General features: G+C 41.2%; 1 protein-coding gene and 1 pseudogene across 3 annotated transcripts in view; both read left to right on the top strand.

The window, feature by feature from the left end:
• Positions 1-13039, top strand: part of ATF1 (activating transcription factor 1) — a 55672-nt gene extending 42633 nt beyond the window's left edge. For 2 of the 3 annotated variants that reach the window (XM_006168158.3, XM_006168163.3), the window contains 3 exons: positions 6762-6944; positions 7032-7191; positions 11583-13039. In XM_006168158.3, coding sequence (XP_006168220.1) covers positions 6762-6944; positions 7032-7191; positions 11583-11727 — 488 coding nt within the window. In that variant the 3' untranslated portion in view covers positions 11728-13039. Of the gene's footprint in view, positions 1-6761; positions 6945-7031; positions 7192-7934; positions 8004-11582 lie in introns of all 3 variants that reach the window. The other variant, XR_003547856.1, reaches the window with a different exon arrangement.
• Positions 13040-17564: 4525 nt separating this feature from the next.
• LOC102474960 (chromatin accessibility complex protein 1 pseudogene) lies at positions 17565-17929 on the top strand (annotated as a pseudogene).
• The last annotated feature ends 1521 nt before the right edge of the window (positions 17930-19450 follow it).

Raw genomic sequence — 19450 nt, 5'->3', positions numbered from 1 at the left:
CTTGTTCCATGGTCGGGGGGCGTACAGTCGCGGCCTTGCCAACTCACTGAACCGACCGGAAGCGATGCTCAAAGGTCAAGGGGCTCAGACGGGTCCTGGAGCCCCACCGGGTTGGACTCCTCCACACGCCGCAATCCCTTCTCCTCCATTCTCCTCTCGGGATCTTGGACACACACGCACACGCATCCGACATGAGTTTTATGCCACCAGGTCTGGGACACGAACCGCAGTCAACTACATGGGAGTCCAGTGACATAGCCATTATGCTAACTGCTGGTCCCGATACAATTTATTTTTAATAATTGTTTACTTAAGTTTATTCATTTTTATTATTACCTTAAAATTTGCTATAGGGCACCTGTGCTCACCAGAGAGAGAGAAGGAAAGTGAGAAAGGAAGCTACAAGGTCCGGGACTCAAATAGTAGTTGGCAATGTAGGAGTCCAGCACCTTAACTACCATGCCACCTGCTGCCCCCATACAAGATATAATTTTACCCCGGACTATACTGCCTCTTACAAACTGTTCTTTGCACATTAGCCAGTTGTATCCATGACCTTAATTCCAGTAGAAATTATTATTTGGATTAGTTATATAATGAAAGTTTAAATATGAATGTTGAATTTTCAGTTTGAAGATAAGGAAATTTGAATTAGAAGGATGAGCCAAACTTTTGCGATGTGACTTATAACATGCTCACTACAAATAATCAGGAATGGATCAGATGTAATAAGTCACTGAATCTCCGTATCTGAAAATGTTAGAACAATTATAGTCAGTATAGGACTAACCCCATGGCCAAACAGTTAAGGGAGCCAGATGCTACATGGCCAACTCTGTGGTTTAAATCCTGGCCCTGCTGACTTGTAAAACAAACCAGGTGCACATACTTGCATGCCTAGAGTCCCAGCAGGATGGAGAAATGGAGGAGGAAGAGAAGGCATTGTAGTATGATCACACCCTGTTGGGGACAGAAGGGGCACCTTCTCCCTCTGTTTCTCTCTGATGAACACACATGTCTTTTGGCAAATTGAAAAAAAATTTAGTCTATATAAAACATACTGGTCTTCTACTGGGGTGATCCCATCTGGGGACTAAGTTGTAAAGGAAATAAATATGATCCTTGCCTGGAGAAGAAAGCTTACAGTCAGAGGACACAGAGTAATAGAAAATGGAATACTGGGACCAGCAGGTGGCATGGTAGTTAAGGCGCTGTACTCCCATATGGCCAACTGCGGTTCGAGTCTGAGCTTTCTCTCTCTCTCTTTCTGTCTCTCGTGAGTACACATGCCCTATAGCAAATTTAAAAATAAAAAATAATTCTTTAAAAAATAAAGAAAATGAAATACCACAAACAAAAAGGATTAAATTCTTATGTTCAATAGTAGTCTTTAGAGGAGTAACTTGTATTTGTGTTAACTCTTAGTTTTTTGCCTAATCATTTTGTAAATGAAGTAGGTTTGTTTGTTTATTAAAATGATGTTTGGTGTGGCCAGCAGCTGGCATGGCAGTTACATCGCTGGACTCCCAGATGGCCAACTGCAGTTCAAGTCCTGGACCTGGTGGCTTGAAACTCAAGCCAGATGGATGTGTGTGTGTAACCAAGATCCTAGAAGGAAAATGGGGAAGGGATTGTGGTGTGACCATCTCTCCTGAGGGGAGATTTCTCACTTTCTCACTGTCTCTGCCTCTGTCTCTCTCTGGCAAGTGCATGTACCCTAAGGCAAAAACCTCTAAAAAAGAAGAAATATGTTTGGGGCATTTGCGGGATCAGCCAAAAATTTATAAAAGGGGCAGATGGAAGACTGATATTTTCTGAATTCCTAAGATAGGGCACACGTGTGTTAATGACAAATACACATGACCCCTTTACAGAGATTTTTTGATGAAAGGATAAAATATTTCTGTGATGACTATGATTCTCAGGGATTGGGAAAAAGTTTTTATAAGTTGCTTATTCTTTTTTTTTTTTTTTTTTTTTTTTGAAAGAGAGATTTTTGTTATAGGGTGTCTGCCCTTACCAAAGAGAGAAAAGGCGAGAAATCACCCCCAGGAGAGATGGCCATGCCACAGTTCCTTCTCTCGGGATCTTGTCTACACATGCACTTGTGCCCAATGTGAGTTTTAGGCCACTGGATCTGGGATGCAAACTGCAGTCGACTATGTGGGAGTCCAGTAACATAACCATTATTCCATCTGCTGGTCTCATAAGTTGCGTATTCTGCTCTGCAAATTTCAACCACACATGGACAGCATGATTCTATTTCTTTCTTTCTTTGAGAGATTTTTGCTATAGGGCACATGCACTCGCCAGACACAGAGACAGAAAGCGAGAAACGACCCCCTCAGGGGGATGGCAACACCACAGTCTCTTCTCCATTTGTCTCTTGGGATTTTGAGCACACATGCATATGCGCCAGTGTGAGTTTTAAGCCACAGGCTCTGGGACTCAAACTGTGGTCAACTACATGGAAGTCCAGTCCACTACGCTACCTGCTGGCCCTCCATTGTGATCCCTAAGCAGCCAGGTCCAGGACCCAAATTGTAGTCAGCCATGTGGGAGTCCAGCACCTTAACCACCTTCTAATGCTTCAAAATTGCTGTGACATTAGCAATTAGTATGGGGTATTCCATGGAACTCAAAATGTGCTACTTTTACTAACCAATTATGTATTTTTTGCAATAATTTTTCCTCTGTGTTTCATGTTAGAGCATGTGTGCAAGTGTATCTCGACAGAATGAGAAATAGAAATGCTGGACCCTTCTTCCAACCCGATGTTTCTTGGGCTCTCACATGTGTGTCCTGAGGAATTGAACCACGGGTGCCATGTGGGACCTAACTTCTCTTTAGCAGTACGTTGAGGCTGTGCCACAGAGCCCTCCGCACCCCAGTTACTGTAATTTTAGTCGACATATAGTATGTGTACATATTTATAAGTCATGGTGTGGTTTTTCAGTACATGAGTACATTGTGTAATGATCAAATCAGCACAGCAGACATATCTACCATCTCAAGCATTTATCATTACTTTGTGTTATGATTATGCAAAATCCTCTCTCTAGCTATTTTGAAATATACATTGAATTGTCATCAATTGTGGTTACTCTACTGTGCTACTGTACTCTAAAATTCATTTCACTCATCTGCTTGTACTCATCTGTTAACTAAGTTTCTTTTTTCCCTTTCAACCTCATACCCTTCCCAGCTTCTGGTATTGACTGTTTTACTCCACACGTATTTTTGTTGTTGTTGTTGTTGTTTTTGGTTTTTGGTTTTTTACTCCAAACTTCTTACAGTCAAATCTTTACTACTGATGAGTGAGAATTTATGATATTTGTCTTTTAGTGTGTGGCTCATTTAATTAGCAGTGTTTAAATTAGCTAAGATACGGAATCAATCCCAGTGCCCAACATCAGATGAGTGGATTAAGAAAATAAGCTGCAGGACCAGCAGATGGCTTAATGGTTGCATCATTGGACTCCCACGTAGTCAACTGTGGTTCGAGTCCTGGACCCAGGAGCTTAAACTCATGCTGGGTGCATGTGCATGCGTCCCCAAGATCCCGAAGAGAGTGGAGGAGAAGGGATTGTGGCATGACTATCCCCCCAGGGAATGATTTCTCACTTTCTGCCTCTTTGACTCTGTCTTTCCTGCGAGCACACGAGCCCTATAGCAGAAACATCCCTCAATTAAAAAAAAGGAAAGAAAATAAGGTGCATATACTCAATGCAATGTTGTTCAGCCATTTTTTTTAAAAAAAAAAAGGATGAAATCTAGTCTTTGGTGTCAACTAGTTATACTGGATGAGACTAAAGATGGTGCATTTGAATCATAACGTTTTATAAAGAAATGCTATTTTACTTTGCCTGGAGAAGAAAGCTTACAGTCAGAGGACACAGAGTAATAGAAAATGGAATACTGGGACCAGCAGGTGGCATGGTAGTTAAGGCGCTGTACTCCCATATGGCCAACTGCGGTTCGAGTCTGACCTGGCAGCTTGCTTTCTCATTTTCTCTCTCGTGAGTACACATGCCCTATAGCAAATTTAAAAATAAAAAATAATTCTTTAAAAAATAAAGAAAATGAAATACCACAAACAAAAAGGATTAAATTCTTATGTTCAATAGTAGTCTTTAGAGGAGTAACTTGTATTTGTGTTAACTCTTAGTTTTTTGCCTAATCATTTTGTAAATGAAGTAGGTTTGTTTGTTTATTAAAATGATGTTTGGTGTGGCCAGCAGCTGGCATGGCAGTTACATCGCTGGACTCCCAGATGGCCAACTGCAGTTCAAGTCCTGGACCTGGTGGCTTGAAACTCAAGCCAGATGGATGTGTGTGTGTAACCAAGATCCTAGAAGGAAAATGGGGAAGGGATTGTGGTGTGACCATCTCTCCTGAGGGGAGATTTCTCACTTTCTCACTGTCTCTGCCTCTGTCTCTCTCTGGCAAGTGCATGTACCCTAAGGCAAAAACCTCTAAAAAAGAAGAAATATGTTTGGGGCATTTGCGGGATCAGCCAAAAATTTATAAAAGGGGCAGATGGAAGACTGATATTTTCTGAATTCCTAAGATAGGGCACACGTGTGTTAATGACAAATACACATGACCCCTTTACAGAGATTTTTTGATGAAAGGATAAAATATTTCTGTGATGACTATGATTCTCAGGGATTGGGAAAAAGTTTACATAAGTTGCTTATTCTTTTTTTTTTTTTTTTTTTTTTTTTTTTGAAAGAGAGATTTTTGTTATAGGGTGTCTGCCCTTACCAAAGAGAGAAAAGGCGAGAAATCACCCCCAGGAGAGATGGCCATGCCACAGTTCCTTCTCTCGGGATCTTGTCTACACATGCACTTGTGCCCAATGTGAGTTTTAGGCCACTGGATCTGGGATGCAAACTGCAGTCGACTATGTGGGAGTCCAGTAACATAACCATTATTCCATCTGCTGGTCTCATAAGTTGCGTATTCTGCTCTGCAAATTTCAACCACACATGGACAGCATGATTCTATTTCTTTCTTTCTTTGAGAGATTTTTGCTATAGGGCACATGCACTCGCCAGACACAGAGACAGAAAGCGAGAAACGACCCCCTCAGGGGGATGGCAACACCACAGTCTCTTCTCCATTTGTCTCTTGGGATTTTGAGCACACATGCATATGCGCCAGTGTGAGTTTTAAGCCACAGGCTCTGGGACTCAAACTGTGGTCAACTACATGGAAGTCCAGTCCACTACGCTACCTGCTGGCCCTCCATTGTGATCCCTAAGCAGCCAGGTCCAGGACCCAAATTGTAGTCAGCCATGTGGGAGTCCAGCACCTTAACCACCTTCTAATGCTTCAAAATTGCTGTGACATTAGCAATTAGTATGGGGTATTCCATGGAACTCAAAATGTGCTACTTTTACTAACCAATTATGTATTTTTTGCAATAATTTTTCCTCTGTGTTTCATGTTAGAGCATGTGTGCAAGTGTATCTCGACAGAATGAGAAATAGAAATGCTGGACCCTTCTTCCAACCCGATGTTTCTTGGGCTCTCACATGTGTGTCCTGAGGAATTGAACCACGGGTGCCATGTGGGACCTAACTTCTCTTTAGCAGTACGTTGAGGCTGTGCCACAGAGCCCTCCGCACCCCAGTTACTGTAATTTTAGTCGAAGTATAGTATGTGTACATATTTATAAGTCATGGTGTGGTTTTTCAGTACATGAGTACATTGTGTAATGATCAAATCAGCACAGCAATCTACCATCCCATCTCAAGCATTTATCATTACTTTGTGTTATGATTATGCAAAATCCTCTCTCTAGCTATTTTGAAATATACATTGAATTGTCATCAATTGTGGTTACTCTACTGTGCTACTGTACTCTAAAATTCATTTCACTCATCTGCTTGTACTCATCTGTTAACTAAGTTTCTTTTTTCCCTTTCAACCTCATACCCTTCCCAGCTTCTGGTATTGACTGTTTTACTCCACACGTATTTTTGTTGTTGTTGTTGTTGTTTTTGGTTTTTGGTTTTTTACTCCAAACTTCTTACAGTCAAATCTTTACTACTGATGAGTGAGAATTTATGATATTTGTCTTTTAGTGTGTGGCTCATTTAATTAGCAGTGTTTAAATTAGCTAAGATACGGAATCAATCCCAGTGCCCAACATCAGATGAGTGGATTAAGAAAATAAGCTGCAGGACCAGCAGATGGCTTAATGGTTGCATCATTGGACTCCCACGTAGTCAACTGTGGTTCGAGTCCTGGACCCAGGAGCTTAAACTCATGCTGGGTGCATGTGCATGCGTCCCCAAGATCCCGAAGAGAGTGGAGGAGAAGGGATTGTGGCATGACTATCCCCCCAGGGAATGATTTCTCACTTTCTGCCTCTTTGACTCTGTCTTTCCTGCGAGCACACGAGCCCTATAGCAGAAACATCCCTCAATTAAAAAAAAGGAAAGAAAATAAGGTGCATATACTCAATGCAATGTTGTTCAGCCATTTTTTTTTAAAAAAAAAAGGATGAAATCTAGTCTTTGGTGTCAACTAGTTATACTGGATGAGACTAAAGATGGTGCATTTGAATCATAACGTTTTATAAAGAAATGCTATTTTACTTCTTTTACATATGGTTCACCCAAAGTAGTTAATAGTTACCTATTAACTAGAACTAATTCAAACCTGTTTTAATAAATAATATTGATTTGTTTTGCCAGTCTTTTGAATTAATGTGTAGCCTTACAAAAGCTATTTTCTCTCTTTGTTTAAAGTTGCCATTGCCCCAAATGGAGCCTTACAGTTGGCCAGTCCAGGCACAGATGGAGTACAGGGTCTGCAAACATTGACCATGACAAACTCGGGCAGTACTCAGCAAGGTACAACGATTCTTCAATACGCGCAGACCTCTGATGGACAGCAAATACTTGTGCCCAGCAACCAGGTGGTCGTACAGAGTACGTATGCTTAACTATCTACAGAGAGTGTCCCAAACTGTTTTGAAAGACATTCAAGCAATTAACGCACTCATTTTCACCACACAGCTGCATCGGGAGATATGCAGACCTATCAAATCCGTACCACCCCTTCAGCTACTTCACTGCCACAAACTGTGGTGATGACATCTCCTGTGACTCTTACATCTCAGACAACCAAGACAGATGACCCCCAATTGAAAAGAGAAATAAGATTGATGAAAAACAGGTAGGTAGTAAAAATTCACTGCCAGAATTGGTAATGTCTTTGCAAATCTCAAAACATAGCCAGATGTCAGTTGGAACTGTATTATTAGAAATGAGAGAAGTTTGTATCAGCTTTATTTTATTGAGTGTTAGCTTATGTGTAGTTCATTTCTTTGGATCAGTGAGTCCCACTGTTGTTTCTTTATTTAATCTGACATATGGCCTGGAATTCTTCCCGTTTTGTTGTGTCCTTTGAAATAGCATTGTTAAGCAAAACTTTTCTAGGAACATTATGTTCTTTCTGAGCTCACAGAGTTGAATGAACATAATAATTTGCTGCGACATTGACCAGAGCAAATAAAAAAAAAAGAATGAAAAGAATTTGTGGTATTTTGTATAACCATGTATTATAGTAATGTGCTTAACTGACAGAAGTGCTCTCAGAACTGAGTTTTGACTGTAAAAATGTAGCTTTGGTGTGTGGAGGAGACTAGGAAATGTTACACTGAGTAGTCTGGGGAACTGCATCACATACTATCGTTCATATAATCCCCACACCCATAAACTGAGAATCGGAATTTGAAATTGTCCCCCCATTCACCTGAAAGAAAGTACTCTCAACACAGGTTTCAGTGACTTCTAAAAAATACATGTTTAAAAAGTACATAGCACCCAAGGAATTCCGCTTCCTTGATATGTAATAAGCCTTTATGTAATTTTCACAAAAGTCTTTGAGATGTAAATATTATTTCTACTTTTTTTGAGATGAAGAAACTGAGGCCCAGAGAGTTTTTATTATCTACCCAAAGTTATACTGCTTAGTAAGTGATAAAGGTAAGATTTAAACGCAGTGATCTGGGCTTTAGAGTCTATGGTTTTAGGTAATATTGCACTGCCTTTCAGGAGTACGAGTCAGTACAAAAAGCACCAGTCCTATAGCCTAGTGGCTAAGGGAGCTGGATCGTACATGGCTGACCACAGTTTGAATCCCAAGCCCAGCAGCTTGAAATACATGCCAGGTGTGTGTGTGCGCGAATGTGCCCCAAATCTTGACAGGATGGAGAAATAGAAGAAGGGGGGGATTGTAGGGTCACCACACCCCAGTGGGAAGTGCTTTCACCCCCTCTCTACAGGGGCCAGCAGGTGGTACAGTACTGGTTAAGGTGCTGAACTCCCACATGGCCGACCACAGTTTGAGTCCTAAACGTGGCGACTTTCTTTCTTTTTCTTTTTTGGAGAGGTTTTTGCTATAGGGTGCGTGCGCTCGCCAGAGAGAGAGAGAGAGAGACAGAAAGCGAGAAATCACCCCCCAGGGGGTATGGCCACGCCGTAATCCCTTCTCCATTCTTCTCTCGGGATCCTGGGCACGCACGCATGCACACACGCATGCACACCCGGTGTGAGTTTAAGCCACCGGGTCCAGCACTCGAACCACAGTCAACTACGTGGGAATCCAGTGACATAGCCATTATGCTAACTGCTGGTCCCCTGGCTTGCCTTCTCACTTTCCTTTTCTCTCTCTCTCTAATCCAATTTAATAATAATAACAACAAATAAAATAAAAATAAATAATTTTAAAAATAAAAGCACAAAAAAACAGAATGAATTTTGTAAAGTTTTCTGTTATGAGAAATGGGAAAGAAGCATGCCTAGTAAATTTACAGAAAAAAAGATATAATTTGATCAGGGATTACGGGACTGAAGTAAATAAAAATTGGAAGGGACATATAAAACTCATTATTAGCAAAGATGTATCCATCTGCCTAAAATACCCATGAAAATAAACTACCAGCTAATTGAAATATTATAAAGAATCGCTTCTCTAACATTGTATTAGAAGCCTCTACTGGTTTAGTTAAAAAAAAAAAAAAAAGAAAGAAAGAAATTAGAAGTGGTATTTTTAAAAAGTGAACAAGTCAATCTATAAAATCACTCTATAGAAAATTATTATAAGTGATGAGTTTATGAGGTTTTTAGATACAAAATCAGTTCTCAAAAATCAATGGTATTTCTTGGGACCAGCAGATGGCATAGCAGTTATGTCACTGGATTCCCTCATGGCTGACCCTGGTTCGAGTCCCGGACCCAGTGGCTTCAAAATCATGGTGGGCATGTGTGTGTGTGTGCCCAAGATCCCGGGAGGAGAATGAAGGAAAAGGGTTTGGGGTTGACATCTCACTTTTCCTCTCACTGTCTCTTTCTCTCACTCTCTCTGGCAAATGCATGTGCCCTAAGGCAAAATCCTTTAAAAAGGATTAATTAAAAAAATAAATTGTATTTATTTATATCATCAATAAGGCATTTGGAAAAATAATTATTAATGGGAACCAGCAGTTAGTGTAATGGCTATGTCGCTGGACTCCCACATAGTCGACCGCAGTTCGCGTCCCGGACCCGGTGGCTTTCTGTCTCTTTGTCTCTCTCTGTCTGTCTGGCGAGCACACGTGCCCTATAGTGAAAACCTCTCCCCCAAAAAAGAAGAAAAATAATTATTAAAAAGATACACTTATGTTGTCTACAATAAATAAAAATACCTGATTATAAATCTAACAAAAGATGTTTGGGGCCTTTATGGACAACTTACTAAAACATTTTTAAAGACATTAAGGGGGACCAGCAGGTGGCATAATGATTATGTGACTGGACTCCCATGTAGCCCACTGCAGTTTTAGTTCTAGATGCAACGATTTAAACTAACTAACGCCAGGCCCATGAGCGTGTGTGCTTAAGATCCCAAGAGGAGAATGGAGGAGAAGGGATTGTGGTGTGGCTATGCCCCCCCCCCCAGGGGGGGGATTTCTGGCTTTCTGTCTTTCTGGCAAAAGTACACACCCTAGGGAACCAGCAGTTAGCATAATGGCTATGTCACTGGACTCCCACGTAGTCGACCGTGGTTCACGTCCCAGACCCGGTGGCTTAAAACTCACGCCAGGCGCGTGTGCGTGCGTGCCCAAGATCCCAAGAGGAGAATGGAGGAGAAGAGATTGCGGCGTGGCCATCCCCCCTGGGGGGTGATTTCTCGCTTTCTGTCTCTATGTCTCTCTCTGTCTGTCTGGCAAGCGCACGCGCCCTATAGCAAAAATCTCTCAAAAAAAAAAAAAAAAAGTACACACCCTATAGCTGTCCTCTATGGAGATGCTTTCTCACATTCTCCCTGCCCGCCCTTGTCTCTTTCAGGTACACACACCCTATAGCAAACTTTAAAACAAAAAATATTAATTGACCTAGTAATTAAGGAAATTAATGAGATGGGAGATAGGAAAAATTTTAAAATAATAATACTGTCACTGTACATGTAACTAGGCACTTTATATATGAAATTTTATATGGTACATACTCTTTCTCTTTTTTTAGAATTATTTAACTTTATTTACTTATTTATTTATTTATTTTAATTTGACCAGAGAGGGACAAAGCAAGAGACAGAGAGAGAGAGAAATTAAGAAAGCAAGTTGCTGGGTCTAGGATATGAACCACAGTTGGCCATGTGGGAGTCCAGTGCTTAGACCACCACACCACCTACTGGCCCCTATAGTACATACTCCTTTTTTTTTCTTCTTCTTCTTCTTCTTCTTTTTTTTTTGGAGAGGTTTTTGCTACAGGGTGCGTGCGCTTGCCAGACAGAGACAGACAGAGAGACAGAAAGCCAGAAATCATCCCCCAGGGGGCATGGCCACGCCGCAATCCAGCACCTTTTACCACCACACCATCCACCAGCCCCCTCCATAAATTTCACTGCGGTACTTATTCCAAAGAAATGAAACATACGTCTGCAGAAAGGCTGGCACAAAGACATGCTTAGCAGCTAAATTAGAAGCCAGCGAATGGATAAAACTCTTGTGAAATTCATACATTGGAATAAGCTTAGCAGAAGAACAAACCACCAGGCAGTGACATAGATGAGCCTTAAACAGGGCTGACAAGGGGAGCAACTGAGGCTATTAGAAACAGTGTGGGAGGCGGGACCAAAACATTTAATGCACACACACACAACGTTTGAGTGGAAGGAGACCAAACGAGCATATGCTATATGATGATGTTATACTATGGGGTTGTCAGAAAAGTCGTGATGCATTTTTACGTACAAAAGTGTCTAGTACATAACGTTCTAGAATAGGAGAAACTAATCTGTAGTGATAAAAACCTCAACAACTGCCTGGGAGAGGGCTGCCTAGGAGTGAACACAGGGCAACTTCTTGGGGAGTGGAGATGTGTTATGTCCTGACGGGTGTGGGTTACATGGGTATGTCCGTTTGCCAAAACAGATTCCATTCTACACTTAGGGCCTCTGTATACAGGTGATGCTGTAACTTTTAAAAATAAACAATGGCTAGAGAAAATGATTGAAAAATATTCACCATGAAAAGAATTTGAAATTTCTTCTAACATTTTTTTTTTAATGATTATATTTAGAGAAGCTGCTCGAGAATGTCGCAGAAAAAAGAAAGAATATGTGAAATGCCTGGAAAATCGAGTTGCAGTCCTGGAAAATCAAAATAAAACTCTAATAGAAGAACTGAAAACTTTGAAGGACCTTTATTCCCATAAAAGTGTTTGATTCTTAAGAAAGATATTTTTGCAGACTTGCATAAAAATTAGATTTCTTTTTAGTGGAGTTTTATAAATTAAAAGGTCAAAAGTGAAGCTTTTTACTTAGGCTTTTGCAACTCACAGATATGCAAGAGATCTGGTGACAGGATGAAGTGGAAAATTACCTTGAAGACGCTACTGGTACAACTGGAAGCTTTATAAAAATTGAAAATATTCAAGGAGGAGGAAATGAACTTGAATTTTCTAAATAACAATAGTTGTCAATCCAAAAACAGCAAATAAGAGGAAATTTGGTAAATTGAGTTTTTTAAAATAATTCAGTTTACCTTATGTTTGCATTTCTCACTGTTTCCTGAAATTTACCTTTTTCAGTTGTGTGTGTGTGTATTTTATTTCTGCCAATAAATTCTAAAATGACAAATGTAAAAACTAATACATTACTAAATATCTAAATTATGTGTTCTGATTATGTATACTTGTTCTATTGTCAGACCTTTTAAATGGATTTTCAGAACTTTATTTGTTGGACTTGAGAGGATTTTGAAACTGTGTTCATTATTTTTGAGGTCTTGTCCTAAAAGGCATCTAAGGTACATGAGTGGAATGTAGTGATTTGTAACATTTTTTTATGAGAATGAAAAGAAAGCTATATAAAAGTATCAAACTTTTAAATAGTTTTTGTTGCTTACTCTGGTAATGGTGATTTTCTACAAATGTATAATAAACTTTTGATTCTATATTCTGTATGCAATTAAATATCCATCGCTTACTCTGTTCTGCTTTAATAGAATGGAATGTTTACAGGCCCTTAAAATATTTTTTGAAAACCTTTAAGATGCATACCAAAGTTTTTCCAAGAGGATTTTATAATCAATTTAAATGTAAGGTTTATCAGATTTAAAAATAGTACAGTTATTAAGGCAACCCTATGTTAGAGACTATTTTGTAATGTAGTGAATGGTACCTTTATAAGAAAAGTGACTGCCAATATATTTTTATAGCTAATCTTTATAAATTCTAATGTTGAGTTTTTAATGATTATTTTAAATGTTTATACAGTTTGTTTAGTAAAAAAAATTTACATCTCAAAGTATCATTTTTATATAATGGGAAGTAAAGTTTTAGATTGGCTAATATTTGAACTGTAAGTTTTATATGCAGTTTTATCAAAAGTTTGAAAATGCTGTCAGTACAAGTGTTTAACCTCTGTATTTTCATTTGTATACAATTTGAAACTGTACTGCAAAACTATTGTGTACTTCTTATACAATATGTATCATATTATTGTCTATGAAATTAAAGGATATTTGATAAAATTAGGTTTGCTGAATATAAAATGCAGTGCTGATATGTGAATGGCAGGCTTGCTGGTAACCATGCTGTTCATTACTGTACTAAGTATAGTGCACTCCTACTTTTAAAATGAAGATATGTTTACACTTCTCTATATAATCTTTTCCCTTTTTTAAAGTTTTTACCATAAGGCACATGCCAGAGAGAAATGGGGGACAGGAGGGGCTCTCCCCCAGGGGAATGGCCAAATGGCAGTCCCTTCTCGTCACACACGCATGCTTGTCCTCTCTCAGGTCACCAGGTCTGAGACTCCAGCTGCTCAGCCAGCCATGTGAGATCTGGCTACCCCAACCATACTGCCACAGACTGGCTCTCTACAACCTATTTTAAAAGGGGATATATTTACCTCTTGATTCAGTCAGAACCAATTATTATATACTAAGCTAATTTTTTTGTTCCACAAAGACATGGGTAAGGAGTCATTGTTATATAGAATTATATAGAAGTTTTTACCTAACTGAAATTTGTGACTGATCCTCCTGATGAATTTAAAAAGATTTTTTTTTAAAGTTTGATCATACCCAGAGATTATTTTTATCACTTTTACAATCTTGTATTAAACCAGAATCTGAAACTGGTAGCACATTAGGCCTAAGATGAGGCGGTATGGGGTCTCTGGGTTATAGCAAGAGAGAGTTATATCAAACTGTATATTGGATATGTGTTGTGCTTGCTAACAGGAACAGTCTAGGTCCTGGGTTTTGTCTAACATTTTTGCCATCGGGTGAGCACTCTCATGGGGTGGCAGTGAGAAATCACTCGGCAGGGGGGGTGTCACGCTGCGATCCCTTCTCCATTCTCCCTTGGGATTTTGGGCATGCGTGCACATGCACTTAGCGTGTTTTTCACACCTTTGGGTCTGAAATAGCAGAGTCAGCCATGTGGAATCCAGGCCTTAACCACCATGCTACCTGTTGGCCCCACTCAGTGCTTTAACAGCTGGACATCTGCAAATATCTAAATTCTCTGCTGCCTGCAGACTTCTAGTGTAGGAGTCTGCTCACTAGAGCACACTTGTTACCGACAACTCGATTGAAGAATTCCATAAATTTAACAGTTCTATAAATGCATGCCAAAGTATTATCCTGGATGTGTTTCTAATTGGAAAATGGGGGCTGCCTATCAAAGTTTTAAGTCCAAACATAAATTAGAATTCAGTAATGCATTAGACCAATTATTTCCTCACCTCAGTTAACACCAGAGAAAGTGAGAAAGCAAGCTGCCAGTCTGGCACTTCACTGCAGTTAGCCATGTGGGTGGGAGTCTAGTGCTTTACCTACTATACCACCTGCTGGCTCAGGAACTTAGCTCTTTTTTTTTCTTTTTGAGAGGTTTTTGCTATAGGGCGGGAGCACTCGCCAGACAGAGAGAGAGAGAAAGTGAGAAATCACCCCCCAGGGGGGATGGTCACACCGCAATCCCGTCTCCATTCTCTCGGGATCTTGGGCACACACGCACACACGCCTGGCGTGAGTTTAAGCCACTGGGTCTGGGACTCGAACTGCAGTCGACTACGTGGGAGTCCGGTGACATAGCCATTACACTAACTGCTGGTCCCTGAACTTAGCTCTTAATATCACCCTGTGATCAATACTTGCCTAAGGTTACATGAGCATTAAGTGGGGACCTATGATTTCAGCTAATCTAAATCTCTTAACAGCTTAATTAACCTCCAGAAGGAAATTCCTTCATGCCCTTCTGTTATCTCCGCAGTCCAGAACTGTGGCCCACAATCCTCTGTGGTCCAGTCTAGTTCACAGTAATGCCTTGTGATATTCCACGAATGAAGGTCTGAGTTCAAGATCACTAAGGTACAGGGACCAGCAGTTAGCATAATGCTATGTTGCTGGACTCCCACGTAGTCGACTGCAGTTTGAGTCCCGGATCCTGCAGCTTAAACCCACACCAGGCATGTGTACATGCGTGCCCAAGATCCTGAGAGGAGAATGGAGGAGAAGGGATTGCAGCATGGCCATCACCCCCAGGGGGTGATTTCTCGCTTTCTGCCTCTGTCTCTGGCTGGCTGGCCAGCGCACGTGCCCTATAGCAAAAACCTCTCAAAAACCGCGTGCCCTATAGCAAAAAACCCTCAAAAAAAAAAAAAAAAAAAAAGACCCTCCTCTTAAAAAGATCACTAAGGGTGCTCGCTTCGGCAGCACATATACTAAAAAAAGATGACTAAGGTACAGAGAGGTTTGATACTTTGCACAGGGTCACACAGTAACAAAACTAGGGTTCAGACCTATGTCTGATCAACTCTGAAGTTTGTGGGTTTTCTTTTTTGGTTTTTTTTTTTTTTAGTTTGCCAGAGGGCACTTGCCAGAGACAGGGAGGAGGAGAAAGCACCTTCCCCCTCCAGCCCCCATGCTTATCAGAAATTTCTTAATTTTTTCATCCTATCAGGATTCTGGGCACCCATACAGGTGCCCAGTGTGTTTTTCAGGCAGCTGGAGCCAAGATTTGAACACCACCAGTCATGTAGGATCTGGCTGCCTTCACCACCACGCCACAGAAACAGCCCTGACATTTGTGGTCTTAGGCATCAGAGTGTGCGACGTAACCTGTGAAGCTGAAGAATCTGAAAAGCTTTGTTCATTGCAACTCACACACCTATTATGAGTTTAAATAATCTATTTACAAGTGTCCACTAGATGGCAACATTGCCTTCCAAAAACCACAGATCTACAAATTAGTTTTTTAAATTTTTGCCGTATTGTACATGGGGTAGCCAGAAAGAGACAGAGAGAAGGAAAGTGAGAAATTAGCCCCTGGAGGGACGGCCTTGTGCAATCTCTTCTCCATTGTCCTCAGGATTTATGGCACACCAGCATGATTTAGTTTTATAACTTTCTAAAAATAAATATGTAAGAAACTATACAATAAATCTTTGTACACCCATCATCCAGAATAAATGGGTTTTTTGGTTTGTTTTTTTAAGTTTTTGCCATACGGCAAATCCCTTCTCCATTCATTTCTCGGGATTTTGGTCCCACATGCACACATGCCCAGCATGATTTTTAAGCCACCAGGTCCAGGAGTTAAACCATGGTTGACCACATGGGAGTCCAGCACCTTAAAAAATCCTTCTCTCTGTCTCTCTCTGGTAAACTTAAAAAAAAAGTTAAATAATGAAAATGAATAAAAAATTAAATATATATTTTTTTAATTTCAAAAACCAGGCCCATGCTTGATGACATAAGTGGTAGGATGTTGCTGTAGGCGCAGTTTCAGTTTCTGGACCAACCTGAACAGGCCAGATGCAATAGCATGCACTTGCCATCCTTTCTGGCTGGAAGGCTGAAGCAGGAGGATTGTGTTACGGCAAGATCTTGTCAAAAATGCTCCCTCTCTCCTCTTTCTTCTTTCTCTCTCACTCTCTCACTAAAACAAATATGGAAAAAAAAAAAACATGGAACAAACACTTAAGCTAAGTTTACAAAGTACTAAACAAAAACCGCCTTAACTAGTGAGAATTTTTTTTTTAAAGAAATTTTTACTACAGGACACGTGCACTCGCCAGAGAGACAGAAATCAAGAAATCACCCCTCGGGGGATGGCCATGCTGCAATCCCTTCTCCCATCTACTCTCAGGATATGGACAAGCATGTGTGAGTTTCAAGCTGTCGGATCTGGGACTCGAACTGTGATTGGCCATGTGAGAGTCCAGCAATGTAACCATTATACCATCTGCTGGTCCCACTAATAAGCAATTTTTAATAAAGGAAAAAGAGGGCAGTCCTGTACCATAGTGATTAATTGCTGTGTGTGGGGAGCTGGAGCAGCTCGAATCCTGGCCCTGCAGCTTTAAAATCATGCCAGGTGTGTGTGTGTGTACATGCTGAAAATCCTGATGGGATGGAGAAGTGGAAAAGAAGGGATGTGGCAGGACCACACTCCACGGTTGGGGGGGGAGTTGCGGGGATCCTTTTTCTCTCTCTGGCAAGTGTACACACCCTCTAGCAATTACTGGGTTGTTAGGTAACTCACAACATGTTTTTCTTTTTTTTTTTCTTTTCTTTACTTCTTTATTTTTTTGAGAGGTTTTTGCTATAGGGCATGTGTGCTCACCAGAAAGACAGAAAGACAGGGAGAAATCACCCCCCACCTCCCACCAGGGGGGATGGCCACGCCGCAATCCCTTCTCCTCCGTTCTCTACTCAGGATTTTGGGCACGCACACACACACACACACCCAGCGTGAGTTTAAGCTACTGGATCTGGGCCTTGACCCGCCGTCAACTACATGGGAGTCCAGTGACATAGCCATTACGCCATCTGCTGGTCCCAATGACATGTTTTTCTATGCAAAAAGGTATCGTGCCTTTTCTGACAACCCAATAAAACAGAAAAAGAGAAAATGCCTCATCACTTCTTTGTCCACTGCCTGTTGCAATCACAGATAATCCAATAAATATATATATATTTTTAATTAGAAACTGCTCATTCTGGCAGTTAGGCCCACTGGCTGCTGCCCTAGTGAGGGGACAGAGAGATGGCAGATGGGGCTGTGGGCAGAGATAAGTGCAGGGAGCCATAGCTCATCTCACTGCCCCTGTCCCACACCCGGGTCATCATGAAGAGCTCCCCCGCGGTGTCCAGCATCAACCAGGAGGTGCTGGTGCTCACGGCCAAGGCCATGCAATGCTGTGTCCAGTATCTCGCCACTTATTCCTACAGACACGGCCGTGGAAAAGGAAAGGAAAGCACTGACTTACAGCGGTGATCTAGCAAATACTGATGAGGGGTCAGAAGCCTTCTCATTTCTTGCAGAGCCAAAGAAGATTCTAGCTTAATGAAGAGAAGAGGGAAGACGAGAATGACGATGACGAAGGCAATGATGACGAAGCCGAATCTTAAACTAGGGAAGTGCTTAGGAATAGGCCTGTGACGCCCTCCTGGATGGCTGTAGGCTTTGGATAAGCACAACTCTGTGCCCCTGGCCTGGGTCCCTCTCCTTTTTAGACTTCCAGCATGCTAAATTCCTTGCTGGCACAGAGGGAGCACCTCGTGCACCTGCACATGAAGAACCCAAAGAAAGTAGCCCAGACCAGCTCTCTGACGGCCACCTGCAGCTGGAGTTACCAGAGTGACCGCACAGCCAACTCCAGCAGCTCTGAGCTGGAGTGGCAGCCATGGCTTTGCTTGACTTTGTAGTTTACGAGCAAATTCAGAAGAGCTTCTAAGCATCACTTGTAAATTCATGTATGTGTATTTTGGAATTAGTTTCTGTAAACAATGAGATTGTTTTAGCTAAGTAATTTATAGGTAACATGTTACATTTGTACTGTTGTAAGAAATTTGACTATTTGTCCAAATATATCCTTTCCTTTTCTATTGATGATCTGTACATATTTTTACAGTAAAATGCTTTATAGAACTGGTTTGTGGGAAAAAAAAAACTGGCAACTCTTTTTTTTTTTAATTATTTTATTTAGAGATTACATCACTGGACTTCCACATAGTTGACCGTGGTTCATGTCCCAGGCCCAGGGGCTTAAAACACATGCTGGGTGCATGTGGATGCATATGCAAGATCCTGAGAGGAGAATGTAGGAGAAAGGATTGCTGCATGGCCATCCCCCATGGGAAGAGATTTCTTGCTTTCTGTTTGTCTCTCCAGCGAGCACATGCAGCATATAGCAAAACTCCCTCAAAAAAATTATTTTATTTATTATTATTCCTTTTTTGAGAGATTTTTGCTATAGGACATGTGTGCTCGCCAGAAATACAGAGAAAAACAGAGAGATAGAAAGCGAGAAATCACCCCCCAGGGAGGATGGCCACGCCGCAATCCCTTCTCCTCCATTCTCCTCTCGGGATCTTGGGCACATATGTACACGCACCCAGCATGAGTTTAAGCTACCGGGTCCAGGACTTGAACCGCAGTCGACTACATGGGAGTCCAGAGACATAGCCATTACGCCAATTGCTGGTCCCATATTATTCTTTTAATTTGCTAGAGGGCACATGTACACACCAGAGAGAAACAGAGAGAGAGAAAGTGAGAAAGCAAGTTGCCAGGTCCAGGACTCAAACCACAGTTGGCTATGTGGGATTCAACACCTTAACCACCACGTCACCTGCTGGCCCGATCCAATATAATTTCTATTAATGAACTATGTACAAAGCATTGTACTAGATGAAGGATACCAAATAAACATTAACTGTGGTCTTTCACAAGCTCAAACACTACCTGGGAGATGACAAATAAGAGAACGAAAGGAGGCCCAGGTGCAATGGTAGCATAACTGGGCCCGCGTGGGAAACACTCTAGGTGTGTATCCCAGGGCTCCCTGAGTACGCTGGACAGGCGTATGCTTGCAGTCTGGCCCACCTGAGACTAGGTGTGGGTCACAGCATGAAGACTCCATTGGGTGT

Source organism: Tupaia chinensis, unplaced genomic scaffold, assembly GCF_000334495.1.
Source record: "Tupaia chinensis unplaced genomic scaffold, TupChi_1.0 Scaffold145652_1, whole genome shotgun sequence".
In the NCBI taxonomy this organism is placed as follows: Eukaryota; Metazoa; Chordata; class Mammalia; order Scandentia; family Tupaiidae; genus Tupaia; species Tupaia belangeri.
The sequence above is the reverse complement of the archived record's forward strand: the minus strand, read 5'-3'. Positions and strand labels throughout refer to the sequence as shown.